Source organism: Haliotis cracherodii, unplaced genomic scaffold (assembly GCF_022045235.1).
Source record: "Haliotis cracherodii isolate W230 unplaced genomic scaffold, xgHalCrac1.p SCAF_12, whole genome shotgun sequence".
Classification (NCBI taxonomy): domain Eukaryota; kingdom Metazoa; phylum Mollusca; class Gastropoda; order Lepetellida; family Haliotidae; genus Haliotis; species Haliotis cracherodii.
In genome coordinates this window covers 19,271,627-19,291,416 of record NW_027266267.1, presented here as the reverse complement: position 1 = coordinate 19,291,416, position 19,790 = coordinate 19,271,627, and the positions used below count along the sequence as shown (strand labels likewise).

Below are 19,790 nucleotides of genomic sequence, written 5' to 3'. Positions count from 1 at the left end.
TACTGTGTCTGAGTGGGGTATTCATGTTAAACTGCGGCATGGTATCTCAGTGGGCTAGCACTATAAATCAGCATCAGTCCGGACTAGTACAAACAGCCACGCACACACACACACACGTACATGCACGTCGCTATATAATTGCAATAATCTTGGACGCGACGTTAAACCCCATTTCACCTCACTTCCATATACCGATAGCTTCTGTTTGTTCTGCCATACAAGAGGCTTTGGTCATATTGAGGATGAATTATTGTGTTGTTTGTGAAGTACTAGAGACTAGAAGCATCATATCGCTGAATGCGGCGTTAAACAACAACAACAAAAAACAAAAGGAAAATCCCTGCAACACAAAGTGTACTTTTCTCCAACCGTTTATTCAGCACATACATTTAATCATTTTTTCCATCTTGTTTTTATTATGGTCCTAGGGCCGAAAGAACTGAATAAAGTACATTTGTCTGAGTGACAACAACATACCATTCTAATAACCACACGCTTTCATTCAACACGCATGCGCATGCGTCCTCATTCGCCACCAATCGCCCCTTTCCGTAACCTGCAAGAAGACTCGTCCCCCTATCGATGAATGTAATGTGCGAAAATACGACAAATCAATCAGAAGCCGCGCATGATTTCAAGTTCTTCGTCAAAGAATCCCTCAGAAATAATTTTTGATTTTACATATGTCTTGCATCTAAAAATATACCCAAGACACAGTTAAATGTGTTCAATCATACTGTATAATTCCGCACGTCCCGATGTGCTTTAAATTGCATCTGAAATATATATAATATATGTGGAAATAAATGTGAACCATTACGCAACAAGTTGACAAATGTTTAGGTATGCCCGTTTGCGCAAAGACGGAACCCGGTCGCAAAAATGGCAGGGGCACGAGTCGCTTTTCGGCTTGTCCCGGAATAACACGAGATGGTCACGAATGAACAGTTCTGTACTGCAGTTATCTCCCTTACATCAATCACCTGGCAGTGGCGGGGGCTTCGTGGGGTTTGAACGTCCAACTCGTGAAATAACACATGGGCTCATGTGATTCAATAAATTACCTTCTTGATATTAAAATACTCGTGCACATGGTCAAGTAGGCACACTCACACACTGACATTGAAAAGCCTACCCACAATTTTCACGTGCAGTAACTGCTAGCCATTACGTCACAACTACCTCTATGTAACCGTTGGATTGTTTAAAGTCGAAAATCTTGTAAAGCAAAAGACACCTTTAAAATTTGCGAATTTTCGTTTTGAAAAGTTTAAAAGAAGTGGAATATTGCAACACAAACATTTAGAAACCGAAGATTTCACTTTAATTTAAAAGTAAGTATTTTAATTGTGTTATGTTGTTGACACATCCAAGTGCTCAGCGAATTTCACGTGCAAGTTTTGATATCACGTCTTCAAGGAAGCGTTATAATGAAGCGCCTCATTTATAGATGCTCGTTGTAACATTTAATCAATTTAGACGGTTTATAAGTATGGAAATACACTTTCCCTCGGTTTTGGTAGACAGAGCATGCCCTGGGGGTCGGGAAAAACCGCAGGGGCCTTCACCTCCTTGTTTTTCCCTCTTCCCATGGCAAGCTCTGTCTACCCAAAGACGTATATAGAACCAAAACCTCGTAAGCGTGTTTTCTCCAATACTTAACTCCCCATCCCGCCTACCCAAACAACAGCCTGGATTTGCATCTAGGGGGCACTCAGCCTTTCTCGTCCCGTGCGGTGTCGTCTCCAACTTTGGGCAAGATACAGGGGGCGGTCGGGTAGCCAAGTGGTTAAAGCGTTCGCTCGTCACGCCGTAAATCCGGGATCGATTCCCGACATGGGTACAATGTGTGAAGCCCATTTCTGGTGTACCCCGCTGTGATATTGCTGGAATATTGCTAAAAGCGGCGTAAAACCATACTCATTCACTCACTGGACAAGACACACCAGGATTGCTTGGGCATCCCTCACACCACTATTTCAGTTCCTCTACTCCGCCATCTTGCACCATTCAAGGGGCTTAGGCCGGGCCAACTCTGCCCCCACCCCCCCACACCCCACACCCCCACACCTCCCCCACCCCCACCCCCTCACCCATTGGGTGATATCTTTTTTTTTTTTCCCGACCAGTCTGCATGGGGATTTGCAGCAGGTGCCCCGAATCTAAACAACCACTCCTGCTGTGATAGCATCTATTCACCACCCCTACTTTCACAACATTCTGCAGATGAAAACCTCCGTCGCTCGAGTCTTGACGTCCGCTTTCCATTGATCTCCAGCTGCTGCCATTTTCTCTCAGTTGATGAAAAAAACCAGTTATCCACCCAGGAGAAACTAGGCTCCGTCATCTCCTGATCTGATTGAGAACGAAGTCCAGCTTGCTGTAGAATGTCGTGTCGTACTCCCTGTGTCCTGCCCGTTCCCGTCTGGTCTGATCATGGTACCACTCTTCCAGACACGACAGGCCAGCCGGCTGGAACCCCTCCTCGAACTTGTTGGCAAACAGCTGTCTCTTCGTGATCAACTGGGCGACGTCACCCGCCCCCAGCACACAGATTTCCCTCAGGTACTTGCCCCGGCAGTCGTCTTTGTAAGCCAGCAGGCCGTGGTCCCAGTTCTTATATCGAGCAAGGAATGGTTCAAGGCGTGGGACACCTGCAAAATAAGGGGGATAGTACCATCACGTGACATTATGAGCAGTGTGTGCTGTGGTAGATCGGTGTTTGTGGGTGTGGGAGGGTATACGTGTGTGGTTGGTGTGTGTGTTCATTCGATGCACCTGGTATGCTTGGGGTGTAGACACTTACCCTTGAATGTCCCTGGTACGTTGAGGTCGGGGTGTAGACACTTACCCTTGAATGTCCCTGGTACGTTGAGGTCGGGGTGTAGACACTTACCCTTGAATGTCCCTGGTATGTTGAGGTCGGGTTGTAGACACTTACCCTTGAATGTCCCTGGTACGTTGAGGTCGGGGTGTAGACACTTACCCTTGAATGTCCCTGGTACGTTGAGGTCGGGGTGTAGACACTTACCCTTGAATGTCCCTGGTATGTTGAGGTCGGGTTGTAGACACTTACCCTTGAATGTCCCTGGTATGTTGAGGTCGGGGTGTAGACACTTACCCTTGAATGTCCCTGGTATGTTGAGGTCGGGTTGTAGACACTTACCCTTGAATGTCCCTGATATGTTGAGGTCGGGGTGTAGACACTTACCCTTGAATGTCCCTGGTATGTTGAGGTCGGGTTGTAGACACTTACCCTTGAATGTCCCTGGTACGTTGAGGTCGGGGTGTAGACACTTACCCTTGAATGTCCCTGGTACGTTGAGGTCGGGGTGTAGACACTTACCCTTGAATGTCCCTGGTACGTTGAGGTCGGGGTGTAGACACTTACCCTTGAATGTCCCTGGTACGTTGAGGTCGGGGTGTAGACACTTACCCTTGAATGTCCCTGGTACGTTGAGGTCGGGGTGTAGACACTTACCCTTGAATGTCCCTGGTATGTTGAGGTCGGGGTGTAAACGCTTACCCTTGAATGTCCCTGGTATGTTGAGGTCGGGGTGTAGACACTTACCCTTGAATGTCCCTGGTACGTTGAGGTCGGGGTGTAGACACTTACCCTTGAATGTCCCTGGTACGTTGAGGTCGGGGTGTAGACACTTACCCTTGAATGTCCCTGGTACGTTGAGGTCGGGGTGTAGACACTTACCCTTGAATGTCCCTGGTACGTTGAGGTCGGGGTGTAGACACTTACCCTTGAATGTCCCTGGTACGTTGAGGTCGGGGTGTAGACACTTACCCTTGAATGTCCCTGGTACGTTGAGGTCGGGGTGTAGACACTTACCCTTGAATGTCCCTGGTACGTTGAGGTCGGGGTGTAGACACTTACCCTTGAATGTCCCTTGTATGTTGAGGTCGGGGTGTAGACACTTACCCTTGAATGTCCCTGGTATGTTGAGGTCGGGGTGTAGACACTTACCCTTGAATGTCCCTGGTACGTTGAGGTCGGGGTGTAGACACTTACCCTTGAATGTCCCTGGTATGTTGAGGTCAGGGTGTAGACGCTTACCCTTGAATGTCACTGGTATGTTGAGGTCGGGGTGTAGACACTTACCCTTGAATGTCCCTGGTACGTTGAGGTGGTGGTGTAGACACTTACCCTTGAATGTCCCTGGTATGTTGAGGTCAGGGTGTAGACACTTACCCTTGAATGTCCCTGGTATGTTGAGGTCAGGGTTGTAGTTGAGAGTTGGGAAGTAGGTTTCGTCAGGTATTTTCGTGTGTCTGAGCCACTTCTGCAGGTCTTTGGCCACAGGGTCGTGGACGGAGAAGTTGACAAAGTGTCTATTGACGACGATGTGGACGGAACCAATGGCAGGACGGAGACCATGTGGAGCACTGCCTGCGCTCCAGAAACGACGGATGTTCTCATTGTATCTGGAACAAGTTGGATGAGTTACTTGACTTGACGCAACATTCGGCACTCAGGCTAAAAAAGACGCAGGGCTTACACGTACGCTTACCACACTGGTATGGTGCTGACAAGTTACGGAACATGGTAAAGGGGAATATTGGATTCGAACGAACGGTCATACGATCCTTGCATGTCTAAGGGGCGCAACTCTCCAAAGCAGAATGTTCGTGTAAATCTACTGACAAGTTACGGAACATGGTAAAGGGAAATATTGGATTCGAACCTACGATCACAAGATCCTTGCATGTCTAAGGGACGCAACTTTCCAAAGCAGAATGTTCGTGTAAATCTACTGACAAGTTACGGAAAACGTTTAAGGGAAATATTGAATTGGAACCTACGATCATAAGATCCTTGCATGTCTAAGGGACGCAACTCTCCAAAGTAGTATGTCCGTGTAAATCAATTGACAAGTTACGGAAAATGGTAAAAGGGAATATTGGATTCGAACCTACGATCATAAGATCCTTGCATGTTTAAGGGGAGCAACTCTCCAAAGTAGTATGTTCGAGTAAATCAACTCTTATTACATTTGTCAACCACTGATTCACCGTACTGATTAGTTATCATATTCTCAGATAAATAATAAACGAAAACACACAGATACGTAAATGTTCCCGAGGTGAGGAACAGTTAGACCGCTTGTGTTTTTTAACAATGTATATGGCTTCAGACATTTAGCGGGGGAACGGGTAGTCCTGTCGTCTAAGTGCAGAGTTGCGTCTCTTGGGCACGCCAGAAACCTATGATTGTTGGTTCGAATCCCGGTTCGCCCCGATTATGTTTCTAGGTTTGTCAGCACAATACCCGTGCTCGTGGGTTTCACCGAAGTGATAAACGTCTGAGACCTGCATCACTTTGGGCTTTCCTCCCACATTATGCTGACACGCCGCGATATAACTGGAATAGTGTTAAAAGCGGCGTTAAACCCAACTCACTCACTCACTCACTCAGACATTTAACACTGGGGACAGCATGAATTGAATTCACAAACTGTGGTCATGTTGGGAATCGAACCGCGTCTTCGCAGTGACACGCCAACCACTAGACTACCCCTTATGACGTAACATACAGACCTCGTTGCTGTTCCCGCTACGTCATTGGCTCCCCTGTAGGCCTGAAGGATCTTGACGAGCTGGTAGTTGGTTTTGAGTGGAAACTCCTGGCCCGTCAGATTGATGAAGTACCGCCACTTCCGGTGCTTCAAGACGTCTTCCATGCATATCAGTTCCGGTTCAAGGACGGAGAATGTTCCCCACTTCACGTCCACTTGGCGGGAAGACAAGAACACGTTGTCAAAACACGCCGCCAGGCGGCGCATATCTTCCAACATGGCCGTGGACTTCCTGTCCACGTGGATGCAGTACACATTGCTTGGGCGGTAGACTGCTCGAATAAGTCTCTCGGCTTGATGACTGTTCTTGTACACAAGGATGCTGAAGGCGATGGGGAACGCCATCTCTTCCTTGCTCACGTCGAGGATATACCCCTGGGTCTGTTTGAATGTTTCACAGGACTCTATGGGCGGAAGAACAGGGGGGTTCGGTGGAGCCTGAACGGACATGGCGTTGTATATCTCTGTCTTGTTGCCCTGGAATAACGCTGTACAGTTGACATGGAACGGGTGGGGCGGGGCGGGGACGAACATGAACTCAGCGCTTTGTTTCGCAGAAATGATCATGTTCCTCACCCTGTCCTCCTCCCAGTAGACGATGTAGTAGATGACGAAGGTGATGACGGCCAGCAGGAAGAGCGCCTTCCAGTAGCGCCGCATCTTCCTGTCAAACACAAGCACAAGGTGAATGGATGGACCAATGTTTAAGGTGACTGGATGGACGAAAGTAAAGTGACAAGACGGACTGAAGTAAAGGTGACTGGATGGACTAGGGTGAAGATGATTGGACGGACTTAAGTAAAGGTGACTGGACGGTCTTAAGTAAAGGTGATTGGATGGACGAAAGTAAAGGTGACTGGACGGACTGAAGTAAAGGTGACTGGATAGACTAAAGTAAAGGTGACTGGATAGACTAAAGTAAAGGTAACTGGATGGACTGAAGTAAAGGTGACTGGACGCACTGAAGTAAAGGTGACTGGATGGACTAAAGTAAAGGTGACTGGACGGACTAAAGTAAAGGTGACTGGATAGACTAAAGTAAAGGTAACCGGATGGACTAAAGTAAAGGTGACTGGATGGACTAAAGTAAAGGTGACTGGATGGACTAAAGTAAAGGTGACTGGATGGACTAGGGTGAAGATGACTGGATGGACTAAAGTAAAGGTGACTGGATGGACTAAAGTAAAGGTGACTGGACGGACTTAAGTAAAGGTGATTGGATGGACAAAAGTAAAGGTGAATGGATGGACTAATGTTTAAGGTGACTGGATGAACGAAAGTATTGGTGACTGGACGGACTGAAGTAAAGGTGACTGGACGGACTAAAGTAAAGGTGACTGGACGGACTAAAGTAAAGGTGACTGGACGGACTAAAGTAAAGGTGACTGGATGGACTTAAGTAAAGGTGACTGGACGGACTAAAGTAAGGGTGACTTGATGGACTAAAGTAAAGGTGACTGGGTGGACTAAATTAAAGGTGACTGGATAGACTAAAGTAAAGGTGACTTGATGGACTATAGTAAAGGTGACTTGATGGGCTAAAGTAAAGGTGACTGGACGGACTGAAGTAAAGGTGACTGGACGGACTAAAGTAAAGGTGACTGGACGTACTAGAGTGAAGTGACTGGACGGACTAAAGTAAAGGTGACTGGATAGACTAAAGTAAAGGTGACTTGATGGACTATAGTAAAGGTGACTTGATGGACTAAAGTAAAGGTGACTGGACGGACTGAAGTAAAGGTGACTGGACGGACTAAAGTAAAGGTGACTGGACGGACTAGAGTGAAGTGACTGGACGGACTAAAGTAAAGGTGACTGGATGGACTTAAGTAAAGGTGACTAGATGGACTAAAGTAAAGGTGACTGGGTGAACTATAGAGATTTATTCCCCCGCTGATGGGGAGGGTCATCCCAAATCACGACAAACATCCGTGAGGGTAATTATTTAAAGGACATTGGTGCATCAATTAACTATGACCACCCTACCCCCAACCCACATCAAGCCCATCCCTCCGTTCGCAATCCAGGCTTTCTACAAGTAGGAATGACAAGCTGTGCAAGTTGTACTTTCCTTCCTGTGAGTGGGGTTACAGGATTTAGATATGCTCCTCATTCTTTGATGAACGGAAATGTTTCAAAAGCCATTTATATCACAAATTGAGGTCAATATTCAATGAAAAAACGATGTGTGAAACAGGATATTTCTATGAATACATGCCACTTTTTTATGGATAGCAACTTTATTTATTTATTTGTACGATGTTTCAAAGTCAAAGAAGTTTATTGTACAAAAGGCCACCGGCCCATATACAAGAAAGAGTTACGCATGTAGATACAATCATATATGTTACACATTGGGATATACACGTTGTTTGATTTATTCTTTTCTTTTGGCTAATGCATGCTTAATATAAGAGACAGATTTAATACATTTGATTCGTTCTTTGTCGTCAGCATAACTACAAAGGCGTTTATCGGTGACATTGCTATTAAATAATCTTTTATATATTTCTTTCGGAGATCATAGTAAAATGGACAGACAAACACAAAATGAATTTCATTTTCTATCTCAAGATTACACAATGGACAAATTCTTTTTATTTTTTTTCATGGAAGGTTTTCTTCCTTCATTTACAAATAGGTCTAGCAAACCAAGTCGATATTTAATTAACTGTTTTCTTAAGTTTTTCGTAGTGAGTACTGATAAATATATTTCTGGTTGAAGTAAAGTCTTGAAAGTTTTGTAATATTCATAACGTGAACTATCCTCTAAAGTGGAGTGCCATTCTTGGTAGAACATATTTCAAAGCTACTTCTTGTTCCTTCATCAGGTGAATCCATTCATTCAAGGAAGTAGCTCTGAAACGTAGCTCAAAGCAAAAAAGAAGTTGCTATCCATAAAAACGTCTCTTGTATTCATGTTCTCCAAACTTCTAAATGGCTATCAAAGATTTCAGGCTATTTCTACAATTGCGTTTGTTGTTGGCGTTACGGTACACACCTCATTTATTTTGTTGTAAGACTTTTCTTTGTTAAAACTATTGGCTGATGTCAGTATAACATGATGAAGTATAGTAATTACTTCGTTCCTTTCCGCGTTATCGATAGCTCAAATTGATCACAACATTCCGATGGGTCTGACTCTGACAGTGACACTAGTTGACGAGTTATCATGGAATGTGAATGTGTCTCGGAAGATGAATTGGTGATTTCTCAGGAAGAAGTGGACCCTACATGTTTGAGGTGAGGTGAGGTGAAATTGGGTTTAACGTCGCGTCCACGATTATTACACTAATATAGCGACGTGTGTGTGTGGCTGCTTGTACTAGTCCAGACTGATGCCGATTTATAGTGCTAGCCCACTGAGATACCATGCCGCAGTTTAACATGAATACCTCACTCAGACACAGTATACTGCCTCCGAGCCGACCAGTCCTTGTTTTAGCCCCTTAATGCCGAGCGCTAGACAGGGTAACAACGAGTACCATCTTTTAACGTCTTTTGGTATGACGCGGCCGGGGATCGAGCCCCGGACCTTCCGCTATCTGGGCGGACGCTCTACCATTAGACCACGGAGGCGGTCCCTTCATGTTTGAATCTGTGACCGACAACAGTGACGAGAATACCCAATAGGGTCCCTAGCTTGGACGCATGGATTAACAGTGATTGCAAAATCAGAGTGGTTCTTATGTTCAGCTTATTTCACTTGATCACAGTATCCCGTTGCAATCTTGAAATAGCACTAAAAGATGAAGCGACATGTCATAGACTCTGTGAATACATGTCACGCTGATGATTTCAAAAATAGTTCCATTAATTAATGTATACATACACGGTGATGATACCCCCAAAATTCAGTGATGTTATGCTCATTCGACAACACTTTGTAACCAATCAGATCAGAGAACATACCTACTTTTATTTTACAATACACTATACATATGGCTGAGTGTATTATTATACCTGGGTAGGGTTTGTTTGAGTTGTTGTAAATATAGGCCTCACAACGCGTACTTTTAATTAGGCGCAAAAGCGCCACGTTTACGTTTTCACACTGTTCCTCCTCAATCGTATTTGGGGGGGCACGGGTGGCCCAGTCGTCTATGGCGCCGCGATTCGCTCTGCGGAGTTGCGTCCCTTGGGTACGCCAGAAACCTATGACTGTGGGTTCGAATCCCGGTTCGCCCCGATTATGTTTCTAGGTTTGTCAGCACCATACCCGTGCTCGTGGGTTTCACCGAAAGGGTAAACGTCTGAGACCTGCATCACTTCAGGCTTTCCTCCCACATTAAGCAGACACGCCGTGATATAACTGGAACACTGTTAAAAGCGGCGTTAAACCCAACTCACTCACTCCATCGTTTTTGGTTTAAATATATTTATTTTCACAAAAGTGTGAAAATGGATTCGTAAACAAGCGAAGCGCTCATGTTAATACCGCTCCATTACACATAGGACATATTACAATGAATACATCAATGAAGATTAGATGTAACAAATAAATTGTACATTCCAAGCTAGATGTGTATATTGAATACATCTATTTGCAGTTTATATTAAACAGTTCATTTAACTGAAAATCTGCCAGTTTTTAATATGATGTTTTGAATAGAATCTAATATTAGGATTAAACTGGCTAGACTTGCTTTTGTATCCATTTCTAGATTATTTTATTTTCATAAAATAAATATATTTCACGGTCATGTGCAGGACAAGCTAGCTTGAGCTGGCTAGACTTGCTTTTGTATCCATTTCTAGATTATTTTTTTTTCATAAAATAAATATATCACGGTCATATGCAGGACTAGCTAGCTTGAGCTGGCTAGACTTGCTTTTGTATCCATTTCTAGATTATTTTTTTTTCCATAGAATTAATATATTTCACGGTCATGTGCAGGACTAGCTAGCTTGAGCTGGCTAGACTTGCTTTTGTATCCATTTCTAGATTATTTGTTTTTCATAAAATGAATATATTTCACGGTCATGTGCAGGACTAGCTAGCTTGAGATGGCTAGACTTGCTTTTGTATGCATTTCTGGATTATTTTTTTTTCATAAAATAATATTCTACGGTCATGGTGCAGGACTAAGTCCGAAGGTACGAAACAAGTTATGCGCCATCACTGGCCCTGTGAATGGAAGAGTGAACATTCTCCTTAATAACGTTAGTGATTAATAGAGCGAAACACCATCAACAAACATTCACTAAACCGAACTCTCTGTGGGAAAATAAACCTACAACAATGCACACTTCTAGCATACTGCTTCCCGGTTGAACAGTCCCAGCCTACCTCAGCATCCAGTAGCTTGCTGACATTTCCTCTGATCGGCGTGCCGCGATGGGGAGACTTGACACTACCATGCTCAGAATCCGTCGACACCAGACGACAGCCTCTCCGTCAGAGCCTCGATCTGAACAAGAGTGAGTGAGATTCGGTCAGCTGCCGCTTTGAACAGTTTTACAGTTATATCAGGCGGGTCAACTTGGTGACAAACGTAGAAATATAATCGGGGCGACCCGGACTTGAACCCACGCTCATAGGAGTATTGTCTGCTGGGGCTTTTGTTAAAGTGGTATATTCTCTGCTGGGGCTTTTGTTAGAGTGGTATATTGTCTGCTGGGGCTTTTGTTAAAGTGGTATATTCTCTGCTGGGGCCTTTGTTAGAGTGGTATATTGTCTGCTGGGGCTTTTGTTAAAGTGGTATATTTTCTGCTGGGGCTTTTCTTAGAGTGGTATACTGTCTGCTGGGGCTTTTGTTAAAGTGGTATATTTTCTGCTGGGGCTTTTCTTAGAGTGGTATATTGTCTGCTGGGGCTTTTGTTCGAGTGGAATGTTTTCTGCTGGGGCATTTGTTACAGTGGTATATTCTCTGCTGGGGCTTTTCTTAGAGTGGTATATTGTCAGCTGGGACTTTACTTAGAGTGGTATATTGTCAGCTGGGGCTTTTGTTAGAGTGGTATATTGTTAGCTGGGGCTTTTGTTAAAGTGGTATATTGTCAGCTGGGGCTTTTGTTAGAGTGGTATATTGTCTGCTGGGGCTTTTGTTCGAGTGGAATGTTCTCTGCTGGGACTTTTGTTAGAGTTTTATATTGACTGCTGGGACCTTTGTTAGAGTGGAATATTGTCATCTGGGACTTTTGTTAGAGTGGTATATTGTCAGCTGGGACGTTTGTTAGAGTGGTGTATTGTCTGCTGGGGCTTTTGTTCAAGTGGTATATTCTCTGCTGGGGCTTTTGTTAGAGTGGTATATTGTCTGCTGGGGCTTTTGTTAGAGTGGTATATTGTCTGCTGGGGCTTTTGTTAAAGTGGTATATTCTCTGCTGGGGCTTTTCTTAGAGTGGTATATTGTCTGCTGGGGCTTTTGTTAGAGTGGTATATTGTCTGCTGGGGCTTTTGTTAAAGTGGTATATTCTCTGCTGGGGCTTTTGTTCGAGTGGAATGTTCTCTGCTGGGGCATTTGTTAGAGTGGTATATTCTCTGCTGGGGCTTTTCTTAGAGTGGTATATTGTCAGCTGGGACTTTACTTAGAGTGGTATATTGTCAACTGGGACTTTAGTTAGAGTGGTATATTGTCAGCTGGGACGTTTGTTAGAGTGGTATATTGTCAGATGGGACTTTTGTTCGAGTGGTAAATTGTCAGCTGGGACTTTTGTTAGAGTGGTATATTGTCAGCTGGGACTTTAGTTAGAGTGGTATCTTGTCAGCTGGGACTTAAGTTAGAGTGGTATATTGTCATCTGGGACTTTAGTTAGAGTGGTATATTGTCAGCTGGGACTTTTGTTAGAGTGGTATATTGTCAGCTGGGACTTTTGTTCGAGTGGGCTATTCTCTGCTGGGGCATTTGTTCGAGTGGGTTTTTTCCGCAGTGGCTTTTTCTCACAATCTGTAAAAAAAACATGACTATTTAGGATTAGTATCCTTTTGGTTTAAATGTGATAACTTTGTAGCAGAAACATTTGTAATTATCATACATAAATGCTGAATGTATTAAAACTAGAACATATATTGTCCATGCGATAAGTTTACACAAAACAAAAACATTACCTTGATAGCGTTGATTTGCATATGTATGTAGAGGTCTGCCCATGGTTGAGCTCAGAGCACCCGGTAAACTGCGTATTTGTGCAAAATGAGCAAATTAAATCTGGATTACTCAATTAATATGGGTTAGTTTCTTACAAATAGGCATGAAGAAATCACAAACCCATTAGTATGACAAAAACTCTGCGTATTGCCCAATGTAGGCTTTCAGCGGGCTTTACTCTAATTCTGTACAGATCAAGCAGACATCACGTATACGAGAACACCACAGCATCATACTTTTCATCAGTTTATGGTCTGCCCCAAGTGTGAGAGCAACACCAAATCGCTACAGATAAGCAGATATTTGCGTAATCCACCCCCCCCACCCCCCACCCAGCCAAAAAAAAAAAAAAAAAAAAAAAAATAATTAAAATTTAAAAAAAAAATTAAAAAAATTAAACGCCAATTACTTTTAACTAATTTGCGTACAGAAACGCATACATAAAATGAAAAACTGATATTATAAAAACAGTACGCGTAAATACCCCATAAAGATTTGTTCAGCATACATACAACGGAGCTAATTTCCAAACACAAATTTACTTCCCAAGTCGAAAACATTATTTCATTTCTTTTAAATTTTAAAATGTTCACTCATTTTTAGGGAAAAGCCCATTGAGAGATGAATAGATGGACGAAAACATATTGGTTACCCAATGATAAATGTTGAAACCCAATTAATATAGAAACCCTATGGTAGAAAATCAATTGCTCATAAAGTTATCTGGAGCTCTGTCGCTACGTCTCGCTTAGTGTAACATAAATCGCTTAAGTGACTCAATGTGACAAGTGCCTTGGGGCACACTATGAACAGATGCAAATTAGAAGCCACCTAAAACAGCATTACATGTAGAATTGACCCGTGAAGACCCGGGGGTAGAATAGGTCTTCAGCAACCCATGCTTGCCGTAAAAGGCGACTATGCTTGTCGTAAGAGGCGACTAACGGGATCGGGTGGTCAGGCTCACTGACTTGGGTGATGCATGTCATCGATCCCAATTGCTTGGATCGATGCTTATTACATTAATCACTTGATTTTCTGGGCCAGACTCGATTATTGACAGACCGCCGTCATATAGCTGGAATATTGCTGAGTGCGGCGTTAAGCAACAAAACAACCAACCAACATGCAGAATTCCTTTTTTCACAACGTCTTCTCTCCCCCAGCTAACCAACAACGTTGTTACAACGTTGCTGGGAAGTTGTGTGAAAGTGACGTTTGGAAGCAACGTCGGTTTAACGAATTTCCATGACGTTCATCCAAAACGTTCGCCCAACGTTCTATTAAACATTGCCTGAACAGTGTGTGGTGGTTTGGATGTAACGTTGGAATACAAACGTTATTACATCATTGTTTGTTAATATTATTGAAATATTACTTATTACATTATGAACTATATGTCATATATTAAGACAGATAAAAGAATTCTTGTTTAAAAACGTCTTCTCTCGATCGTTGGTTTTAAAATACCCCCAAACTTGGAGTAAAAATATATAAAATAAACAGAAAAATACCCAATGTGTTGATGGGCGCCGAGGTAGGCTAGTGGTTAAAGCGTTCGCTCGTCACACTGTAGATCCGGGTTCGATTCCCCACATGTGTACAATGTGTGAAGCCCATTTCGAGCGCTCCCCGCCGTGACACTGTAATATTTCTATAAGCGGCGTAAAACCACACTCACTCACACGTGAGTAAATACTCAAAGGCGGATAAAGAAATCTGGAGCCGTGAGAGCGGGACATTTGTGAAGTCAGTAATCTTCCTGTACACCGCGCGTACCTCTCAATGTGAGTATACACCGTCTGTACCTCTCAACCTGAGTATATACCGTGTGTACCTCTCAACCTGAGTATATACCGTGTGTACCTCTCAACCTGAGTATATACCGTGTGTACCTCTCAGTCTGAGTATATACCGTGTGTACCTCTCAATCTGAGTATATACCGTGTGTACCTCTCAACCTGAGTATATACCGTGTGTACCTCTCAATCTGAGTATATACCGTCTGTACCTCTCAGTCTGAGTATACACCGTCTGTACCTCTCAGTCTGAGTATATACCGTGTGTACCTCTCAATCTGAGTATATACCGTCTGTACCTCTCAGTCTGAGTATATACCGTGTGTACCTCTCAATCTGAGTATATACCGTGTGTACCTCTCAGTCTGAGTATATACCGTGTGTACCTCTCAATCTGAGTATATACCGTGTGCACCTCTCAACCTGAGTATATACCGTGTGTACCTCTCAGTCTGAGTATATACCGTGTGTACCTCTCAATCTGAGTATATACCGTCTGTACCTCTCAATCTGAGTATACACCGTCTGTACCTCTCAATCTGAGTATATGCCGTGTGTACCTCTCAATCTGAGTATACACCGTCTGTACATCTTAACCTGAGTATATACCGTGTGTACCTCTCCACCTGAGTATATACCGTCTGTACCTCTCAATCTGAGTATATACCGTCTGTACCTCGCAACCTGAGTATATACCATGTGTACCTCTCAACCTGAGTATATACCGTGTGTCCCTCTCAATCTGAGTATATACCGCGCGTACCTCACAATCTGAGTATACACCGCGCGTACCTTTCAACCTGAGTAAATACCGTCTGTACCTCTTAACCTGAGTATATACCGTCTGTACCTCTCAATCTGAGTATATACCGTGTGTACCTCTCAACCTGAGTATATACCGTCTGTACCTCTCAATCTGAGTATATACCGTCTGTACCTCTCAATCTGAGTATATACCGTGTGTACCTCTCAACCTGAGTATATACCGTCTGTACCTCTCAATCTGAGTATACACCGTCTGTACCTCTCAATCTGAGTATATGCCGTGTGTACCTCTCAATCTGAGTATACACCGTCTGTACATCTTAACCTGAGTATATACCGTGTGTACCTCTCCACCTGAGTATATACCGTCTGTACCTCTCAATCTGAGTATATACCGTCTGTACCTCGCAACCTGAGTATATACCGTGTGTACCTCTCAACCTGAGTATATACCGTGTGTCCCTCTCAATCTGAGTATATACCGCGCGTACCTCACAATCTGAGTATACACCGCGCGTACCTTTCAACCTGAGTAAATACCGTCTGTACCTCTTAACCTGAGTATATACCGTCTGTACCTCTCAATCTGAGTATATACCGTGTGTACCTCTCAACCTGAGTATATACCGTCTGTACCTCTCAATCTGAGTATATACCGTCTGTACCTCTCAATCTGAGTATACACCGTGTGTACAGCTTAACCTGAGTATATACCGTGTGTACCTCTCAACCTGAGTATATACCGTCTGTACCTCTCAATCTGAGTATACACCGTCTGTACCTCTCAATCTGAGTATATACCGTCTGTACCTATCAACCTGAGTATATACCGTGTGTACCTCTCAATCTGAGTATATACCGTCTGTACCTCTCAACCTGAGTATATACCGTGTGTACCTCTCAACCTAAGTATATACCGTCTGTACCTCTCAACCTGAGTATATACCGTCTGTACCTCTCAACCTGAGTATATACCGTGTGTCCCTCTGAATCTGAGTATATACCGCGCGTACCTCACAATCTGAGTATACACCGCGCGTACCTTTCAACCTGAGTAAATACCGTCTGTACCTCTTAACCTGAGTATATACCGTCTGTACCTCTCAATCTGAGTATATACCGTGTGTACCTCTCAATCTGAGTATATACCGTGTGTACCTCTCAATCTGAGTATATACCGTCTGTACCTCTCAACCTGAGTATATACCGTCTGTACCTCTCAATCTGAGTATATACCGTGTGTACCTCTCAACCTGAGTATATAACGTGTGTACCTCTCAACTTGAGTATATACCGTCTGTACCTCTCAATATGAGTATATACCGTCTGTACCTCTCAACCTGAGCATATACCGCGCGTATCTCTCAATCTGAGTATACACCGCGCGTACCTCTCAACCTGAGTATATACCGTCTGTACCTCTCAATCTGAGTATTTACCGTCTGTACCTCTCAACCTGAGTATATAACGTGTGTACCTCTCAACCTGAGTATATACCGTCTGTACCTCTCAATATGAGTATATACCGTCTGTACCTCTCAACCTGAGAATATACCGTCTGTACCTCTCAATCTGAGTATACACCGCGCGTACCTCCCAACCTGAGTATATACCGTGTGTACCTCTCCACCTGAGTATATACCGTCTGTACCTCTCAATCTGAGTATAAACCGTCTGTACCTCTCAACCTGAGTATTTACCGTGTCTACCTCTCAATCTTAGTATAAACCGTCTGTACCTCTCAACCTGAGTATTTACCGTGTCTACCTCTCAACCTGAGTATATTCCGTGTGTACCTCTCCACCTGAGTATATACCGTCTGTACCTCTCAATCTGAGTATAAACCGTGTGTACCTCTCAATCTGAGTATATACCGTGTGTACCTCTCAATCTGAGTATACACCGCGCGTACCTCTCAATCTGAGTATATACCGCGCGTACCTCACAATCTGAGTATATACCGTATGTACCTCTCAACCTGAGTATATTCCGCGCGTAGCCTCTCAACCTGAGTATATACCGCGCGTACCTCTCAACCTGAGCATATACCGCGCGTACCTCTCAATCCGAGTATATACCGCGCGTACCTCTCAACCTGAGTATACACCATGTGTACCTCTCAATGAGAAAATACCGCCCTATAACGAGGGTGAACAGCAGCTTCATTCCTGACCAAGGGTAAACATAGGACCTTTACGTAGGGCTGATATATCCACTCTCATGTCCCGCCGTGTGTCAGAATCAGACAAATTGAACAAGAAAATTACAAATGAGATTATTTATGTCACCCGCCTACATTTTAAACGCTATGGAGGAATAAAAAACCATCCATTTGGCATAACGGGTAAGTAAACTCAGGTCCCCAGTGTCTACTTTTGTAAATACAGGGTGCAGTGAAGCGACTCGTCAGCAGCCTTGAAGCGCTTCCACAATGACTACCTTCAATACAAAAGCATGACTCTAACATCCCCGTTATAAGGCCAAACTCCCCCTAATATTCTGCATTAGGGAATATTTCGCTTTCAGTTGCACAATACGAGTCACTACACCCACAGAGAACTAGCGTGACCCACCTGACCGTCACGGCTCTCCCCTCCCTCTGTTACGTCGTCAGCAGCATCGTCCCTGTCGCATCAGTTAAGGCTGCCGCTTCGAGCCTGCTGCGTTTGAGCGGACATTTACAGGATTTCCGGAAACCCTGTTGTTCTCGGCTAAACGTTTACAGCTGTTCAACAAACGTAAACTCAACAGTGGGAATCTCCAGGGGGAGTACGTGCTCAAACCGGTTTTGGTTACCGTTAGTTTTAGTGGTACATGATCGTTTCTTGTTTGCACAATACGAGGCCACAGACCAAAGTGTTTTGTGTTTCATCACAATCGTCGTCATGTAGCTGGAATATTGCTGAGTGCGGTGTTAAACACGCACGCACGCACGCACGCACACACACACATACACACGCGCGCACACGCACACGCACACGCACACACACTCACACACGCACTCGCACACGCACTCGCACACGCACACACACTCTCTCTCTCACACACACACACTCACACACACAAACACTCACACTCTCACAGACACACTCTCACAAACACACACACTCACACACACACACTCTCACAAACAAAGACACACTCACACACACACACTCTCACACACTCTCTCCCACACACACACTCACACACACTCACACACACTCACTCACACACACAAACACTCACACTCTCACACACACACACACACACTCACACACACAAACACTCACACACTCACACTCACACACACGCTCTCTCTCACACACACACACTCACATACACTCACTCTCACACACACTCTCTCTCTCACACACACACTCTCTCTCATACACACACACACACTCACACACACACTCACACACACATCTGATGCTTTGGAGGTTCGTATTGGTTTCATGTAATACAACTGAATTTATTTTTGTGTGAAATCGAAATATTAAAATACAATTTGGTCTAGATTCGCCTACTCATGAGAAACAATAAAGAATACAACTTTAACGTGACATTATAAACAGCTCTGTTGTACTAGAGTTTACACAGCAACAGGCGCGGTCGGGTAGCCTAGTGGATAAAGCGTTCGCTCGTCACGCCGAAGACCCGGGTTCGATTCCCGAAATGGGTACAATGTGTGAAGTCCATTTCTGGTGTCCCCCGACGGGATATTGCTGGAATATTGCTAAAAAGGGGAGTAAAATCAAACTCACACTCACACACACTCTCTCACACACACTCACACACACACACATACACACGCGCGCACACGCACACGCACACACACTTACACACGCACTCGCACACGCACACGCACAAGCACACACACACTCTCTCTCTCTCACACACACACACACACACACACACACACACACACACACACGGCAATAGTTGACACAATATTAAGTATGAGCACTTTCTTGTGTGTATGTGTGTGTGTGTGGCTCCTTGTACTAGTCCAGACTGATGCCGATTTATAGTGCCAGCACACTGAGATACCATGCCGCAGTTTAACATGAATACCCCAATCAGACACAGTACACTGACTCCGAGCCGACCAGTCCTTGTTTTAGCCCCTTAATGCCGAGCGCCAGACAGGGTAACAACAAGTACCATCTTTTAACGTCCTTTGGTATGACGCGGCCGGGGATCGAACCCCGGACCTTCCGCTCTCTGGGCGGAAGCTCTACCACTAGACCACGGAGGCGGTCAGTTACGTTAGACGTATCCCAATTGAGATCGGTTTGTGGGTACTTGTGTGTCCACTTGACCTGGGAGGAAACCAACTTGGCCAAAGTGGAGACGCTTATATACGCACCCCTCGTACCACTCCTACCCCTCGTACCACACCTACCCCTCGTAACCTCGTACCACTTCTGCCCCTCATACCACTCCTACCCCTCGTACCACTCCTACCCCTTGTACCCTCGTACCACTTCTGCCCCTCATACCACTCCTACCCCTCGTACCACTCCTACCCCTCGTACCACTCCTATCCCTCTTAGCCCTCGTACCACTCCTAC

At 44.5% G+C, this 19,790-nt stretch overlaps 1 protein-coding gene across 1 annotated transcript; it reads right to left on the bottom strand.

Moving 5' to 3' along the window:
- Positions 1–2,126: 2,126 nt before the first annotated feature.
- On the bottom strand, positions 2,127–17,891 carry LOC139457622 (beta-1,3-galactosyl-O-glycosyl-glycoprotein beta-1,6-N-acetylglucosaminyltransferase-like). Its single transcript, XM_071238977.1, has 5 exons — positions 17,808–17,891; positions 10,876–10,996; positions 5,548–6,249; positions 4,202–4,434; positions 2,127–2,654 (listed from the first exon to the last, which is right to left on the bottom strand). The coding sequence occupies exons 2-5, from the start codon at positions 10,944–10,946 to the stop codon at positions 2,344–2,346; spliced, it is 1,317 nt and encodes a 438-aa protein (XP_071095078.1). The 5' UTR covers positions 10,947–10,996; positions 17,808–17,891; the 3' UTR covers positions 2,127–2,343.
- Positions 17,892–19,790: the final 1,899 nt, after the last annotated feature.

Excerpts from the sequence above, each read along its gene's own strand:
- LOC139457622 (XM_071238977.1), bottom strand. The coding sequence starts at position 10,946 with ATGGTAGTGTCAAGTCTCCCCATCGCGGCACGCCGATCAGAGGAAATG. Across the intron at positions 6,250-10,875 it reads GCAAGCTACTGGATGCTGAG|GAAGATGCGGCGCTACTGGA; the intron begins GTAGGCTGGGAC and ends TGTGTTTGACAG. Across the intron at positions 2,655-4,201 it reads CATACCAGGGACATTCAAGG|GTGTCCCACGCCTTGAACCA; the intron begins GTAAGTGTCTAC and ends CTTATTTTGCAG.